Below are 16,736 nucleotides of genomic sequence, written 5' to 3'. Positions count from 1 at the left end.
GTTACATTCGATCACTGCTGAATATATTTTAAACGAATCTGCTCACACAGTGTGGACAGCTCCATTTGCCCTCGGGGGCCTTCTCCAGCTCAGGGTCCAGACACACCAGGTGGTACGCTCTGGGACAGGTGTCACACAGGATGATCTCTCCGCCCTGCTGGCAAACCTCACAGTAGTCCTGGTGGTCCGTCTCGTAACCGTCGCCATCTTCCTCTGCAGGAGGTGAAGGAGGAACGCAAACATGACATAAATTCACCTGAACTCAGCTGTTATTGAAAGTATAAGATTTAAACAATACTCTTCATTTGCATGAGACTGTGCGAGTGTGAGGGGAAATAGCTGCAGAGAACGAGCGTCTGCCTTCGGAAAACATTCCCAAAACAAATAAAAGCTTAAATAAAATACATTTTAATTTCCTCGTAACCCATAATCAAACAGTCTGGTTCTGTGGGATTTCACTGGGATTTTGGAGGGAGAAAAACACACCGCAGAGCATGGCGAGTGTAGACAGTAAACATACTTTTCCTTTTTTTCCGCCCACGTCGCGCCTTCTTCTTGGTGGCCGCCCCCGAGGTATCAGAAAGCACAGAGGCACTGTGGATGCTGATGTCATCAAAGTCCGACTCCTCCAGGAAGTCCTCCTCGCTCTGCAACGGCACACACACACAGACACACACACACACACACACACACACACACACAAACTAAAGCGCTCAGAGCAAAGAATTAAACTAAACCAGCTTTCAAAGTCTGCACAGTAAACAGTCTGGTCACTTTGATGCCATTGAAAATATCGAGTAGAGGAGAAGCTCAGAGGATGAATAAGCAGAACCAGACGTACCGAGGATGCTTTCTTCTTCTTCCCACTTTGGCCCGACTTTGATTTGGTCTTCTTCGGCTTGGGTTTCTTTTTCACCTCCTTCACAGCCTTACTTCTCTTCCTAACTCCTGGTCCTGAGACACACAGGCCGAGACATCAGACGTGCTATTCCTCGCTATCATTGCTAAAAATATGCTTTCTGCCGCGGTTCACCGGGCTCTTACCCTTTCCCTCTTTGGTTTTGGCTTTTTTGATTGGCCCCAGCTGAGAGCTCGGCTGGCTGCTGCTGACAGACGTCGGTTGTGCCACGGTAACCGTTTCCACTGCGGCAGCCACAGCGGCGGCCACAGCGGTGGCAGATGCGCCTTTGAACGGGTTGTTGGCACTGAACTCTCGCCACTTGGCCCCTAACACTGTCATCATCTTTGACATGGGAATCTTCGGGTTCTTCTTGGCGATGAGAGGCCTGAGGGGGGAGAGGAGACAACAACGGCGGCTTTATTATGTCACTCTTCATTCCCGTTGATGTAATTTCTACTTCCCTCAACACTGGAGGGAGCTGGGTCTTGATTTGCTGACACCCCAGTGCCCCTTAAGTTTTGCTCTCCCTGCTTTGCTGTGTGTATGTCATGTTTATGATTTGTCAGGCAACAGCTTGAGGTTTGGCACGCTGGCCTGTGAACGATAGTGGGTCAGAGCACTGAGTCCCAGAGCCTCCCGGCTGTCACAGGCATCCAGTAAGCAGCTGACTACTCACTGGGGGCACCGCAGGAGCTCATGCTCCACTTTGTCGGAGCAGAGGCTTAGCCGAGCCAGACAGCCCCAGGTGAGACAGACTCTTTATACCAACAGCCGAGCTTTCTAGCTCAAACAAAAAGAGCTGTGTTTGCTCGTAACGTCTCGCTCCGGTCTCACTGTGGAGTTCTTGTTGGAAGTGTCAGTTAGGGTCTCTGACAGTCCACTGAAATAGAACAGTTAACAAAATTAGATGCTTGCCTGAGGAACTGGCTGAAAGCCTTGTAGTTGGTGATGGTTTTATAGTCGTCCTCAGTAAAGCCATACTGAACGTCTTCGAGACCCCACTCCTGCATCAGCTGGCTGGATGACTTGGGCTCCTGGGGAAAAACAGATCCAGATGAACACATTTTAAATGCTATATCGTAGGCAGCTGGACTTGTTTCACCTCTCATCCAAGAGGCTCCTTCAGTTCTGAGAAGCCTCTTGGATAAGAAGTGAAACAAGTCAAGCAGCCTACGATACAGCATTTAATATTACCATGACCTGGATGACTGAGAACCTTCACCGACAAGACAAATAAATGAGTTTGGTCGGGGGTGAAAGTGGTCCCCCTCCAGACAGAAACCTCGTTCCTTGACCGTGATGTTTGAGCTTCAGAAAGCATTGAAGTTTCTCCGTGCTCACCTTAAATCTTAAATCTAAATTACAGCTGGTTTGGAGGCTAATCATGATCCAGTATGCAGAGAGTGAAGACCTAAAGCCTGCAGTGCTCGTTCACTGAGAATGGATTTTGAAGTGAAGTAGGAGACGGTAAAAGTGAAACTCTGCCACAGGAACAGGACTTAAATACAAGTCTTAAAGTATCTGATATAAACTGTACTTAATTATCAAAAGTACAAGTAAATTAAACATATATTTACCTCTATGTATATACTTTATACGAGGGGTCGACTGATTATTGACCTGGCCGATAATTAGCTCCATTTTTCTGTCTTTTGTTTTTAAATCCGATGACAGACAGAATCATCTATCAATCATTTATCAATTTAAAAATGCACTACTTTGGCATGGAGTAAAAGGCATAAGTGTACCCGACTCTCCATCCCCTCATGGCAGGGAGACTCACTGAGCCTTTATACAGAGCTGTGGTAATGAGTTCCCTCGTCTCTAAGTCAATGGTTTATCTGATGGGGTACGGTTGGAGGCCTGAAATAAAGATCTGCGTTTAACACAATCTTAAGAGAGTTTCATGCTTTGTTCTAAGACATAAAATATGTCAGTGTCGCAAAAACTGCGGTTGCTAACAAGTGGCTAAATGAGACCACAGATATTAAAGAACCGGGTCCATCCCCCTGTCAAAGATGAACACATCACCTGCTGACTACCACAAATATACAGTGTGTGTTGTGAAAAGTTAATTAATCTGATCACGAATCATGATCAGTAAATGATCATTTGAGTCTCCAAAACACATTTCCTCCCTCGATCTGTAATTCCATCTGTGTTTTTAGATTCAGACTTCTCCCTTGAGCCGGGCTCATTATTCATTTTCTGCTAGCTGTTCTTCTGTCAAATGTCCCTGGAGTACGTGAAAAGCACTTCAAATCCAATTTGTTATTATTATTATTAGATTATCATATCAAGAGATGATAAATTGAATTCTTTAGACCTTCTGTCAAAATGAGTTTCACCGAAAGTACAGAACCCAGCAGAACGCAAGGTGGGCCCGAGTCTCAGACTCACCTTCAAGTTCCCGTCATCATCGTCGTCGTCATCATCTTCCTCATCTCTCTTCTTCTTCCGGGGCTTCTTCTCTTTCTTCTCCTTCGGTTTCTTCTTCTTCTTTTTGGTCGGGCCGTACGTGCTGCTCTCGCTCTCCGAGCCTATTTCTGGACGTTCACGTTCCTCCTCCACCTCTGAGGTCTCCTCCAGGTCGCTCTCCACTCTCGGCTGGATTCCTCCCTGAGGCATTTGACACGGACACATGAACGTTGTTAAATATAGGTTACGCGGTGGTCGATAGCAGAACGTAACGGAAAGTCAGGTTCAGGTGGCCTTCGCTGATCGCTCTCATCCTCCAGCAGATAAAGATGTGTCTCATTACCTCTTCAGGGAACTTTCATTTGCGAGCATGGACATGGGAAGTACTGTAGGGGGCTGCAGCACTAAAACAAAGTGCTGTAAAAACCACTAATTGATTAATAAAAAATGCAGTGATGCAGGGAGTCCACAACAATATTATAAACTTTCTTTCCCTTCAATCCTGTGGTTTATCAGTCAAGTATATGAACTATACTGCAGATTGGAGCCTATATTAACAGTGACAAACAGGCTAATCTGTGTTATATGTATATTATTCTGTATATTCACCATGCTGTATTATTCTGAACAATGAAGCTGTTTATTAACATGCATCTTTGGTGATCAGATCACAAGCAGACAGCTCCAGGTCCAACCATTTGTGACCAGAGCTCACTTTTCTGCTCTATACGTAAATAAACACACAACACAGAAAAAACTTAATATATAACATATGCCGAATTAACAAGAAGGCCCAAATACTTCAGAATTTTTCATAGACAGCCTTTAACAACGTTGATGAAGTCGCCCCTCAATCAAAAATTTGCAAAATTGAGCAATTTCATAAGGGAGTCTGGGGAATTAGTCTCCCCTTTCTTCCCCTGGCTGTTGTTGACGTGTATAGCATGTTCATGTTCACGTTTTCAGTCGGTATTGTAAATAGATGTTAATGACTATTAGATGTAAGTTAACCTGGTCATTCAGATAAATGCAAAACACATGCACCATTTACTATGACATCATATAGACTGACCTCGCAGCACCCCCAGCTGTAACCGACTTCCAGCATCCCTGCTTGTGAGAGAGATTTCACCCAAGCCACCTTCATGTTTCTTTGAAACAGTTGAGAGCTCCTGCCACACAGCTATTTTTATAAATGTAAACAGGTACAATCTGACTTTGAATCTCGCTTTAGCTCTCAGCCTCAAGACGTGACTGACTCAAACTGGCATCAAAAGCCAGATTACTTAGTCACAACTGAATTCAAGGTCTGAATTTTTACCACTGGCACGACAAAGGAAATCAATCTCCAGTCGAGACAGAATTTCAAATCTAGTGATAGAAAAGGCAGCATAATTAAAATATGAAACTCAGTGATGGGGCAAACAAGCACAGCATTAATTTAGCCAGGGTGAGGGATTAGAGCTCCCACAGAGGCCACCCACGCTCACAAAAATGAGCTGTCAGTGTACGATGAAGCACTCTGGATAAAAGCTTCTTTTTGATGGTATTTACATAAATTAAATTACATCATTCCAAAGTGTCACCGCTGTGCTAATAATTATAATTCTCTCTGTCCGTGCTGAAATTCATAAATGATGACATTATGACGGGGAGTCACGTCAGGAGCACGTTCACCTTTTCCAGATGCTTCGACAACAGGAACGAACAAGGAAACCGAGGAGCCAATCGGCACCCTGAGCCGAAATCCTGCCTGTTTAATACGAGACATCTGGAGGGCTGTATGGATTTAACAGTTAACAGGTGTTGTTTGTGTGATCAGGAGTGTTGCATATGAGCAAACTCACTGGTGCGCTAGTGACAGTGTATGTGTGTGTTCGTGAGGGGAGTGAGGAGAGTATCTGGTGTTTCTCTCTGTGTGCACCTCTTACCTAATTACTTGTGTGTGTGTGTGTGTGTGTGTGTGTGTGTGTGTGTGTGTGTGTGTGTGTGTGTGTGATTGTGTGTGTGTTTCACTTTCTCTGATCTAGAAGAATCATTTTTGTCGTTCATGTTTGTGCACGTGACTGGATGTGTTTGTCTTTTTTTGTGTTTGTGTGCCTTTTCTGTCCGCGTTCGTGTGCTGTCACGCTTGTGTGTGTACATCCTCGGTACGTAGGTGTTTGTGTGTGTGTACGTGTGCGCGTGTGCGCGTGTGCGCGCGTGCACATGTTACGGAGTGAACGAGTGCACAGCAGCTTTGTGCTCTGCTCGCTGCCTGTTGCTCAGCAGGCCTGTGTGGCTCCATGGAGAGACTTACAGGCGTTTTGCTCTGTAGCGCAGTGGAAAGGCTCACGTTGCCGCAGAGCCCGCCAACCCTACCAGCAGCCTGGCTGTGTTGCCATGGCGACCAAATTTGAGCAGTGTCTGGCTCTAGCTCTCTCTCTCTCTCTCTCTCGCTCGCTCGCTCTCTCTTCCTCATAGCTCACCCCCCCGCACGCCTTCCTTTTTCTCTCACTTTCTCTCTTTCACATCTCGCAGCCCCCCCTCCCTCATTATTTTTCTCTCACTCTCTCTCTCTCTCTCTCTTAACAGCTCCCCCCTTTCTTTTTCTCTCTCACTCTTTCTTTCTTTCTATCCTGCCACTCACTCCCCCCCCCCCAACACCACCACCACCACCACCACCCTCACCCAACACACACACACACACACACACACACTCTATCACAGTGGCAGCCAATGGAACGGCGCCATCCAATCAGACACGTTTGCATAACGAGCTTGTTATGCAGAGGCCTGTGGTTGCAGAGCTGGTGCTCCAGCACCCGTCTAGACAAATCTCATTTATGCATAAGAAGAGAGAGAGAGAGAGAGAGAGAGAGAGAGAAAGAGTAAATTGAAGATTGTGGATGGGGGATGGGAGTGGGGGTGGAGATGGAGGAGGGAAAAAGCAAAGAAGCAGAACCACTGTTCGGAGCGACTGCAAAGACAAGGTGGAATTGTGCAACAACCTCTCCGTGGCCCAGAGTTCAATGTTACACACACATCACAGGACCGAAGAGGACACTGGCAGCAGCTAAAGAGGGTGTCTCTACTTTCAGAGGGAAGAAAATCAGATAAGCGCTGATAACGTAATCAAATTAGATGCTTCCCCATAATGGCTCAGCCTCGGGGAGATCGCAGAGGATGCCACAGAAAATATCAAACGAGCAGCGGAGACGTGGATATTCAATAAAAATCCAGCTCTACAATGAAAAAAAAAAACTGCTGTAAAAACACTTTACGGCTCCCAAACAACAGCCTTTTCTTTCTCAGAAAATCGGCAACAGCTCTCTGTTGACTCACAGTCCCTGAGAGGATACTGAACTTATAAAAACAAGACGGAGGCTCATCTCCAACCGACTGTATTTCAGCGAGATGTAAGAGCTCGCTCGCAGCTTCGTGGAGGTTTTATTGTGGCCGAGCTGCAGCCATTTCTTTCCCCAATAAAATTAACTGCCGCCTATAAACTCAGATTCCATTGATTTAGCAGATTTTCTACAGTAAAAGGGACACAAAACGTCTCTTCATGTGTACATAGTTCATTTGTTCCACTGCAGACGAGAGGGAGAAAAAGGAAGTGCGTCTCTCTCGAGCGACCATTTGTCCCGCCAGTGGCTCTGACCTGAGACCGGGATGTGCCACTGACAGTCTCTGACCCCAATTGACTTGTGGCCCCTGTCTGACACCAGCCTTTGGGGAGTGATTGGAAGTGAATTACAGCGGCAGCAACTCCTCAGTGGGAGGGCAGGGGAGAAATAAATAATGGGCTGGGTGGAAAGAAAGAAAGAGAAGAAGAGGAGAAGAAAAGGAAGGAAGAAAGAAAGAAAGAGAGGAAGGTTCGCAGCTCCTACGATGCAAAGGCTGTAACAAAAGCAGTGGCGTCACGATCAAGGCGAAGTGAGGTGATGCATGCGAGAGACGAGAGGAGAGGGAAGAAAGAGGAGAATACAGAGCAGTGTGTGTGTCTGTGTGTGTCTGTGTGTGTGTGTGTGTGTGTCAGAGGGAGTCCCCCCCTCATTAGCTCAGTGAGACCCAGAGCTCAGTGTTTACCACAAGCAGCCAAAGGGCCGGGTGGCAGCCCGGCCAGCCAAGCTCCTCACAGCACTGCTGGCATCTCCAGCCAGCAGAGGGAAACATCCTGGCTATGTCACTGACACTGTTAAAGCCACGGCCAACCCAGCCGGGAACGCACTGGGAATACAGTGAATTCCTGTAAATCGCTGAATAAAAACATTCTTACAGTTTATTGTCAGGGAAACGTTAAGGTGGATGAGACTTCATGAGATGTTGTCTTTGTTTGGCAAATTAGCCTTAAAGCTGTTTATTTTTTAATGGTGGAACAAATTGGCATGTGTAATGTAAAAAGGTGTTGCTGACAGTCGTCACCCAGCTCAGCGTCTTGGTTTTTATGGTGTTACACCGAGTTCTGCAACTCCTCAAATTCTGTGACCCGATTAGGAAGTTTTGTGTTGACAGGATGTCTTGTGACAAAGTCAGATTCGCCCTGGAGGTTGGGGCTTCAGTTCAGATGAGTTGGAGGGACGGTTGCGGGGTAATTTGTCACAGAACTGAGTGTAACGCCGGCCTACAAATCCTGCTCGCATTATCCTAATTTCCAGCCATAGTAGGGAGACGTTTCTGGTCTCTGGTCAACCCGCTGTACGCTACTTTAACGCCACCAGACAGTACACAGACAAAGTTGTAAACTAGCTGGTGAACACATGGGTGAAGTGGATGGAGACCAAGGTGCCCTGCTATTGTTGCTGCCAAACATTATTTCAAATATACCAAAAGAGAGCCGAAGTCACGCCCCTTCAGTTTTGCTCAATGGGACCTTATTTCACAAAAGCTTTGTACGGTAGCTAACATTATAGATCTGGTCTCGTACATTAGCAGCTCACAGAACTACACCTTGACATAACTGCAGTTGTCAATATGATCAGATTTATTGTTATTTTCACATTTTTTTAGTACCTTTTTTGTGCCTAGCTGGCGGCCATGTTGTTGTTGGTGATGTGTGTTGAGTGAGACGATGTAGTTCACTGAGCAGTCAAACACAAAACTACATGATATTTACTGATGATGTGATACTTTACTACTACAAACTATCTATTACTACAAACTGCAACTTTCATGACTTGAAAAATTATCTTTTAAATTGACAAACATCATATGTGTAGTTCATGACACAATTCAGGCAGGATCAAAAGTTTATTTGTCTCTCTCCATTCACCACCATACAAAGTTTATCTGAATTAAGGTCCCATGGGGTCGACTGGAAGGGGCGTGACTTGGGCTCTCTATAGTTGGACCACTGGTCCGAAAGCTCACGTGTCAGCCTGTTATTCTGAAAACAAACAGCCAATGCCCCAAACTTCACTGATCTAACTTATATATTTATTTCAACCGAAACCATTTGCTGAAGCTAACCGAGCAGCTTTGGTGTCTAAACCTAACCAGACTTAACCCAGGGCTCAACAACAAGTGAAAATGCCACGTTCAGTTAGTGAGTTAGTAAAGTGAGCCATCTTGATTCCTCCTGCACATGTGCAGTTCTCACGAGGAAATGGGGGCAAGGAAAGATGCTGATGAACTGAAGTGCAATGGAAGTTAAAATGTTCAATATGCAAGGATGTTAGCTGTCCTCTTTGACACACCGTGTCCTTGTTTTGAATTTACTTTAAATTTTAAATTCTGCGTAGGAATACGGACGTTGTACGGTTGAGGGAACGTAGTGCCAAAGGAAAAGACAGTTTGACGGCAACATAAAGGGCCAAAAATGTTTAAAACATAGCGTACAATTAAATGGACATGTACAGTATATGCTCAGGTGGGACTTATTTTACGTGGCTTAAATATATCTTGCTGCTTCCTGCCGGCTCTGTGTGCTGCCTCTCCATGGCAGCGGAGAGCTGACGGACATCTACTGCAGGTAACACACAGTCAAAAGACCCGAACTGTCCCTTTAAAGTTGAACCCTGTAACCACATGTTTATTACTGTTACCATGACAATGAAGGTCACCCGACAAAATGGGCTTTTAGTGTAATGGGACGTATTCCAACCATTGCAGTTTCAAAACAAATGACCTTTGGAGCCACGGGCAGTCCCAAAGACCAAGAGAGCTACACAAAAAGTGAATATTGGTTTTGCTAGGTGGCCAGAAAAACACACAACTCTGACTCAAACTGCTAATGATGCTTTGTGTCTTCTGGATGTAAAACTGAAAACTGAATATCTTGCACGTGTATTTCAGTTGCAAGTACCTGCGTTTACAGTACCTGACCTTCATCATGCAAATTTTTTGTTTACAACGAGAAGCCATGTTGAATAGGGAGTGGCTGCAAGTCTGCAACGTATGTGGGGAATGTGATTGGTTACTGACCTGCAGCCACTCCTTATATAAGATGGCTTCTCATTGTAACAAACTATCTGCCTGATGAAGATCTAGCACAGAAACATATCAATAAAGTATAATTGCATGTCAGACAATGTGCAGGAGTTTGCTTAATAATCACTTTCATTCAGTGGCCACTGCTGATAAAAGCATTAATTAGCTAATTTGAGTTATTGGTGATCACACCATGCAGCTCAAACCTGTTGTCTAAATGTTGGTGACTGAAGGCTCCAGAAACTCAACTGTCAAAACCGCTCTGTCACATCTCTGACTCCCACTGCTTGCTTGGCACAATCACTGTACTTCTGACCTGCAGTCCCTGCCATCAGCACCGGCGCCACAGGCACAAATCTACACTCTAAACTGGCCCTTCTTGCCCGCAGCTTACACTGGCAATGACGGAGACACTGCTGCCAACCTCCCTAAGCCTGAGACAGTCCACTGCCTCTCATTTAGATCACAGGGGCCGTCCGGCAGCCAAAACACACCTTTGATCCGATCGCAGAGACATCAAAAGAGCGATGGTTTGCGAAATAGAGAATTGCAGGGTACAGCTCGAGCCAAAACGCCTGCCAAGCTGTTGTGTCCGAGGTCATGACAGATGGCGTTGAGTGCGAATTACAGCTTACCTCCTTTTTCCTCTTCTTAACTTTGGGCATTTTCCCCTCTTTCATCTTTTTGGGCTTCTTCTTCTTTTGTTGTTTGAGGGAGTCGTCGGAGAAGAAGCTGTCGAGGGGCGTGAGGGGAACAGTGTTGCGCTCACCTTCATCATCCTCGTCTAGACACAGAAAGCAGAAACATTATCTGATTAGAAACATAAAGTAGTTCCTGTGCATTTATGAGTGTGTCCACTCCAATTCAGCGTGTATGAGCCTGTATCTTTAAATGGACGATAGAGCTGCAACGTTGAGTCAATTATTCCAATGAAACCAGGTATTTAGATCAACAATTAATGGCTTTAGTCATTTTTCAAGCAAACATGTCAAACATTTGCTGGTTCAAGCTTCTTAAATATAAGATTTTTCTGTCTTTTCATTATTTCTGATAATAAACAAAGAGTTTTTGGATTGTTGGTTGGACAAAAGAATCAATAAGAGGGCTTCACTTTTTATTTTATAGACTAAACAATCAATCAATCCTGAAAAAAATCAGCAGATTTAATGATAGTGTACATAATTGCTACTTGCAGCCCTATCATATTGTAACTCTGATTAGCATTTTCTACAGTTTTTCAACATTTCATTGATGAAACAATAAATTGATTAATCGTGAAAATAATCTGCAGATTAATTGATAATTAATTGAAAATAATCATTAGTTGCAGCCCTGATTGGCAAATGCACGGTGGCTGGTACCCTGCAGTGTTGAGACAAAACAAGCAAGTCATCGCCTTTGCCTCTGCGAAGGTGACAACAATCAATCAATTATTTGCATACTGTTAATTTGAACAATTTATTGGTTTGAGTAATTTTTAAGAAAACAAACATCTTAATTATCTGATTCCAGCTTCTTAAATGTGAATATTTTCTGGTTTCTTTGCTCTTCTATGACAGTAAACTGAATATCCTCCAAGACATTTAAGGATGTCACTATGTACCAAAAGTCATACTTGAGTAAAAGTAAAAGATGTCATGTTAATATGTTACTTCTGCCAAAGTGAAAGTCACCCATTAGAATAGTACTTGAGTAAAAGTCTTTAATTACATCCAATCACTGGCTTCAGGAAACACTGACTGACATTTTTCACATTTTATGTCAAACAGCTACTTGATTAATTGAGAAAATAATTGTTAGTTGCAGCTCTTGTAAAAATGAGAAAACACAGCAAACTGTAAAAGTCCGTCTGGCTGTTTTGGAAAATAAAAACGATGATTCAATGCCAGACCAACAGGAGCACTTGGCAAAATAAAGCTCATAATCACACATCATTGAGTGTGGATCAACTTTACCCGTCAAAGCACAAATAGATGGAGTGCCTGCCCTGCCGGCAAATGGGAACTCCCTGGAGGACCACTGAGGTATACTGAGCATATCTTCCGCTTTTAATGCGTGCTGGGACCAAAGCGACCTGCTGCTGGTTGTCAGCTGTACTGTCTCAGAGCTGCTGTGTACAAACGTGCTGACTGCTGAGCGCAGCAGACTCCACTGATGCCACAGTGGGTCACAGAGGAGTAAGTAAGGAAGAGAGACAGTCCCACACAATACATCACAATAAAGAGACACACGGGGGAAACACACATGGGATGCAACCCTCCTGTAAAGGTCGATCTGATCTCGTTCTGTTGCTCCCTCTGCGTCTGCGACCGTCTCTCCGTCTCTTGCAGTCTATCTACCCGCGTGTCTCCCTCGCTCTCTGCGTCTCATGCAGACAGACTGGAGGGCATGAAATATGCAGCACATGTATCAGAGTCAATCAGCCGACACTAGCCCTGCAGTCTACCACTCCCCTGGGTAGCTGGAGTGAGAGATTGGGGAGGAGGGATTCCTGTGTAGTAGACACACAAACCTCACCAACCACTTATCCTCTATTTAGCAAAGCTAGCAGGAGGTAACCCACGCACACACACAGCACACACGCAGCATACACACACCAGTGATTTTTTGAAAAGCTTTAATCAGTGGCAATGTCAGGCTCTTTGTGTTTCCTTTGACCACCAAATGAAATGTGTCACCCCCTTTTTTGGCGCTAATCGGGGGTAACTTGTGATTTATGTGCCCAATATTTTTATAGAGAGGCCGACGGCAATTTTCTCTGGTAGTGATTATTTAAAAATCTGAATGCAAGCTGTGTTTATAGCACGAAAACACAGACGTCTATCTATCTATCTATCTATCTGCTGAGTATTCTTTGTTTTCTGCTTTGTCTTCTCATTCTCTGCCTCACACACACACACAGAGACTCACGTGCTTTATCTCTGCTTTATCTTTCTCTTTCTAAATAAAGCCTTGAGTTTGCGCGTCCAGGATCTCAAACAGGGAGCTGTTTTATGTCTCAGATGTATGTTAGCCACCTGCCAGGCAAGTCACGATGGCAACACAGCAAAGTCTTACATCTCTCTTAGACGCACAGATGATGACACGGCTCAGATGCAGATTGAAACCGTCTTGGATTACACGGCGAGCGCGCAAGTCTGTCACTCGGTTACCCTTTTTCCTTTTCTCTGAGTGAACTGTGACTGACAGGCTGACCACACATCACTGATTAGATACAGCAGAGGATGCTGGACTGTGTGTCCCTTGATCTGCTTTCTGTACAATAAATCACTGAAACTTGACAGTGGCGGCGTGGTGTAACTGATGTAGGTTTGATTATACGCATGAGTCATGCTACTGAACGAGGATGGGCAGCTGCTGGATGGGCTGCCATGAGGCTTTCATGGTCCCCAGAGGATATGCACTGGTTTTGATGACTCTCTTGACTTTCCCGCATCACTGATGGGTCACATTTTTCACTTATCCTGTGAAATATGTCAACATGTATTGGATGGATTGGGACAACATAACCTTGAGCGTCCTATGAGGAACTACTGGCAGCTACGGGGCGTGATTTAGGTGTGACGTCCAGCAGAAGAAGCAACTATATTAGCTGTCCCTTAAGAGGTTAGGTTACCTGTGTCTTTTCCTCTAGTGCCACCACAAGGTTGACATTAGTTTTGAGTGAATTATCTCAACAAACATTAAACAGATTGTCGTGAAATTTGGTCCACACGTTCATGTCCCCTGTAAGATGAGCTGTAATTACTTTGGTGATCCTCTGACTTTTTCTTCAGCACCATAATTAGTAAGGCTTCAGATAAAAATCACAGACGGGCTGTCTTGCCTGCGGGAAGTGGGAATGGGGTCAAAAAACCTGCGTAAACCCGCTAATTTTGGTGGAAGAGCGGCGATACGCTCGTGGTCACTCTGATCTGAAGAGCTGAAGGTCGATTGTGAGGCTGTTCTGTAAATAGTTTTCAAATAAATATAAAAGAAATAGCTAATTCTGACAAATCCATGTCAATTTCATCCATAAATTTCTAGTTTAAGCACCACAGAGTAAAGCTTTTGCACACCTGTGGATCGACAGGTTAAGCCACACCCACTCTGAGTACAGGTATGGATACAGATCATTTAGTTGGTGGAACAGATACATGTAATAGAGTACACTGCCATCCCTCATGCTAACACACTAAACCTAGACGGTGAACAGACGCTAAACATGAGCATGTCATTGTATGTTAGCATGCTGGTTTTAGCCTTTAGCTCGGAGCACAGCTGTGCCCTAAGTCCAGCCTCACAGTTGCAACAGATGTGTTAAAAATCAGACAAAAATACTAAGTATATAGTACACAAATAGTCTCTCAGTATTGTATCTGTTTTATAGGACGAATGAGTGCCAGCAATAGAATATATTGACAAAAGAAAGATGTCAGTGTTTTAGCTGAGAAGTGCCGACAGTAAATGGCCTGTGAAGTCCCCAAAGGGAAACCCATCAGGGGAATGATAATCTTTCTGCTCGCTGAGTGGACCGGGTTGTGCCAGGTGTTGGAAGGGGGGGAAGGTCGCTCAGTCATGTGGCACAGGGAAGTCTGGCACCAGATTCTGTTAGAAAGAGGACCAAAGCTCCTCTTGGCAAACGAGCCTTCTGTAAAGTGTGCACGGATGGCACAGACACAGTCCTGACCTTCCTGCAAGGGCTTGGCCGCCGGACTGACCCATTAGAAGGGAGATTCACGAGCGACTCCCTAGTGAGGAGGCTCGAGTTTACTGGAAAGCACATTAGCCCTTTCTCTGTTGGCCCCCGTGTGGAAATGCCCACTTAATGTTGCCCAGCATCGCCTCGCCACGAAGGAGGACGAAACAGAGCCATAGGTTTCCTCTCTCCATTGATTAAGTGCTTATAACTGAGGCCTCAAACGCCTTCAGACAAAGACATCCACGGACTATTATTAGGAAACGTTATCATCAAAGTGATGGAGGGATGAAGCCCAAATAGCATCATTAAAATCATATCTATTGTAGACGATATATGCAGCAGATTGTAATGTGTGCAGTCTAAAGCAGATATAAAAAACCGACTGGAACGCTGCAGCGCTCATCTGCAAACACACATTTAAAAAAAAAAAAAAAGCATCTTTCATGCGCAGGCTTCGTGCACGCGCAGCAGGAAAAAATGGTGTCAACTTTCACAGTGAGGGATCCAAAAATAGACCCCTTTCCAATTGGGGATAACATTTGTAGGCACACAAAAGCCCATGATAATCTTTCAATTTTAGGGAAGAACAAAACAATTAAAACAGAAAACACAATGGAACAATCTGTGACAGTGTAAGCACCCGCAGTGAGACAAAGGGAATTAGGACACTTTATGTGCCACAACAAATAAAGGCTGTGATAGGATAGCATTTCAGGGTCTGAAGTCCCCCCAGGACACGCTTCTACACTGTTGCGTTTTAATTAGATGGAAGCATCTTGATGCCGGGAAAAAAAAAATCTGATTCCTGTGACCTTGTCTGTCACTTTGACGCACGTTGACGGAGGTCGTAAACTGTCTGAAAAACTGCTTCCTGTTTCGGCAGCGTAACAAAGGATTTGACTCTATCACGGTTACGTCTCAGAGTGCCAGAGCAGATCACATGTAATATATGCAAACAATCTGTTTTTATTATTTCACTGCAATGTATAAACGTCCTGTTTATACATTTTACTATTTGACTCTATTGTTCTATTTTCCTATTGTATTCTAGTCCTGTATTTTAGCTACTGCACTATTTAATGTCTCGATTCTAATTAGATGGTGTTTCACTTGTGCGATTTTTCTTTGTTCCTGTTTGTCGGTTGGTTGGTTTGTCAGCAGGGTTACGCAAAGACCACCGGACGGATTTCCACGAAATTTGGATGGAGGATGGGTCGTGGTCCAGAATAGACCCCATTACCTTTAAGAGCAGATCCGGATAAAAGGAACAGATTTAGGATGTTTTTCTTACTTTCTTTAAAGGTAAACTATTATGCTTTTTGTTTTTGCCTCAAAGTTTGCACCAACAGAAGCTCCTCTCTCCCACAGAAAACACTGCTCCTGAAACGCCTCGTCAGTAGTCCCGCCTTTAATTTTAAGCGACTTAGTGACGTCACACTACGTTACAGAGTCACACATTTGCATAATTAATGCCTAGTTGCTAGTTTGGCACGTAAAGATTGATTTAGCACAGCTGCTCTGTTGTTGTTAGCGGTGCTGGCGCAGGCATGTGTGAGCTGACCAATCAGAGGAGACTGGGTATTTTTTTAAAGAGACAGGAGCCCTAGATGGAGCCTTTCAGACAGAGGGGGGACACAATGCTGCAGCAACCGACAGTATGAGACAACTGATGTGTTTTGTAGCATTGAAGCATGTTAATATATTCTAGTAGTGACGCAAAATACAATTAAGAACCTTAAAATGAGCGTAATATGTCCATATTTTTGACATTTTCATTAATTTCACAGGGAATAATGAAAATCTCCAATATCGGATCAGGGTTGATTGAACTAAAGGAGAGTGTTGGGCCTTGGCGGAGGTATACGCTCTACTGAGTGCCGTTATATATCTGTAAGAGCACAGATGGAGGCAGCCAGAGATCTAAGAATCCCAACGACTGCTTCATTGTGTTTGCTGTGTACATGACAACCAAAGAAGATTACATTGTCAGTGATATAAGATACATTTTAAAAAGACAGCAAAGACGTGATCATCTTATAAATTATGGTGTTTTATGTTGGTGGATCAATTGATTTTCAACACATGTACCCTTCACTACAATATATCTCTCAGCACAGTGTGTCGTATCAAAGGGACTCCATAAGTCAGAAACGTACAATCCCTTTGATATGTTTACAGACAACAACATAAAAATACTAAATTATATCAAGTCAGACGCAGCGTAATTTTGACGGACACATGAAAACGTTTTGATTTTTCAGACTGGATTACCGCTCGAACATCTTCACTCACCTGCCATAATCAATTGCACCTCACCCTTTCTCA

The 16,736-nt window shown here is 44.3% G+C and overlaps 1 protein-coding gene across 7 annotated transcripts in view; it reads right to left on the bottom strand.

The window, feature by feature from the left end:
* Nucleotides 1–16,736, bottom strand: part of chd5 (chromodomain helicase DNA binding protein 5) — a 47,777-nt gene that overhangs the window by 26,889 nt on the left and 4,152 nt on the right. For all 7 annotated transcript variants that reach the window (XM_084348886.1, XM_084348887.1, XM_084348890.1 and 4 more), the window contains exons 2-8: nt 10,366–10,514; nt 3,302–3,520; nt 1,817–1,935; nt 1,045–1,286; nt 842–954; nt 521–647; nt 47–213 (exon numbers count right to left, since the gene is read on the bottom strand). In XM_084348886.1, the coding sequence (XP_084205012.1) occupies nt 47–213; nt 521–647; nt 842–954; nt 1,045–1,286; nt 1,817–1,935; nt 3,302–3,520; nt 10,366–10,514 (1,136 nt within the window). The remainder of the gene's footprint in view (nt 1–46; nt 214–520; nt 648–841; nt 955–1,044; nt 1,287–1,816; nt 1,936–3,301; nt 3,521–10,365; nt 10,515–16,736) is intronic.

The sequence above is a fragment of the Pagrus pagrus genome (assembly GCF_965226575.1).
Source record: "Pagrus pagrus genome assembly, chromosome: 3".
NCBI classification, from domain to species: domain Eukaryota; kingdom Metazoa; phylum Chordata; class Actinopteri; order Spariformes; family Sparidae; genus Pagrus; species Pagrus pagrus.
The sequence above is the reverse complement of the archived record's forward strand: the minus strand, read 5'-3'. Positions and strand labels throughout refer to the sequence as shown.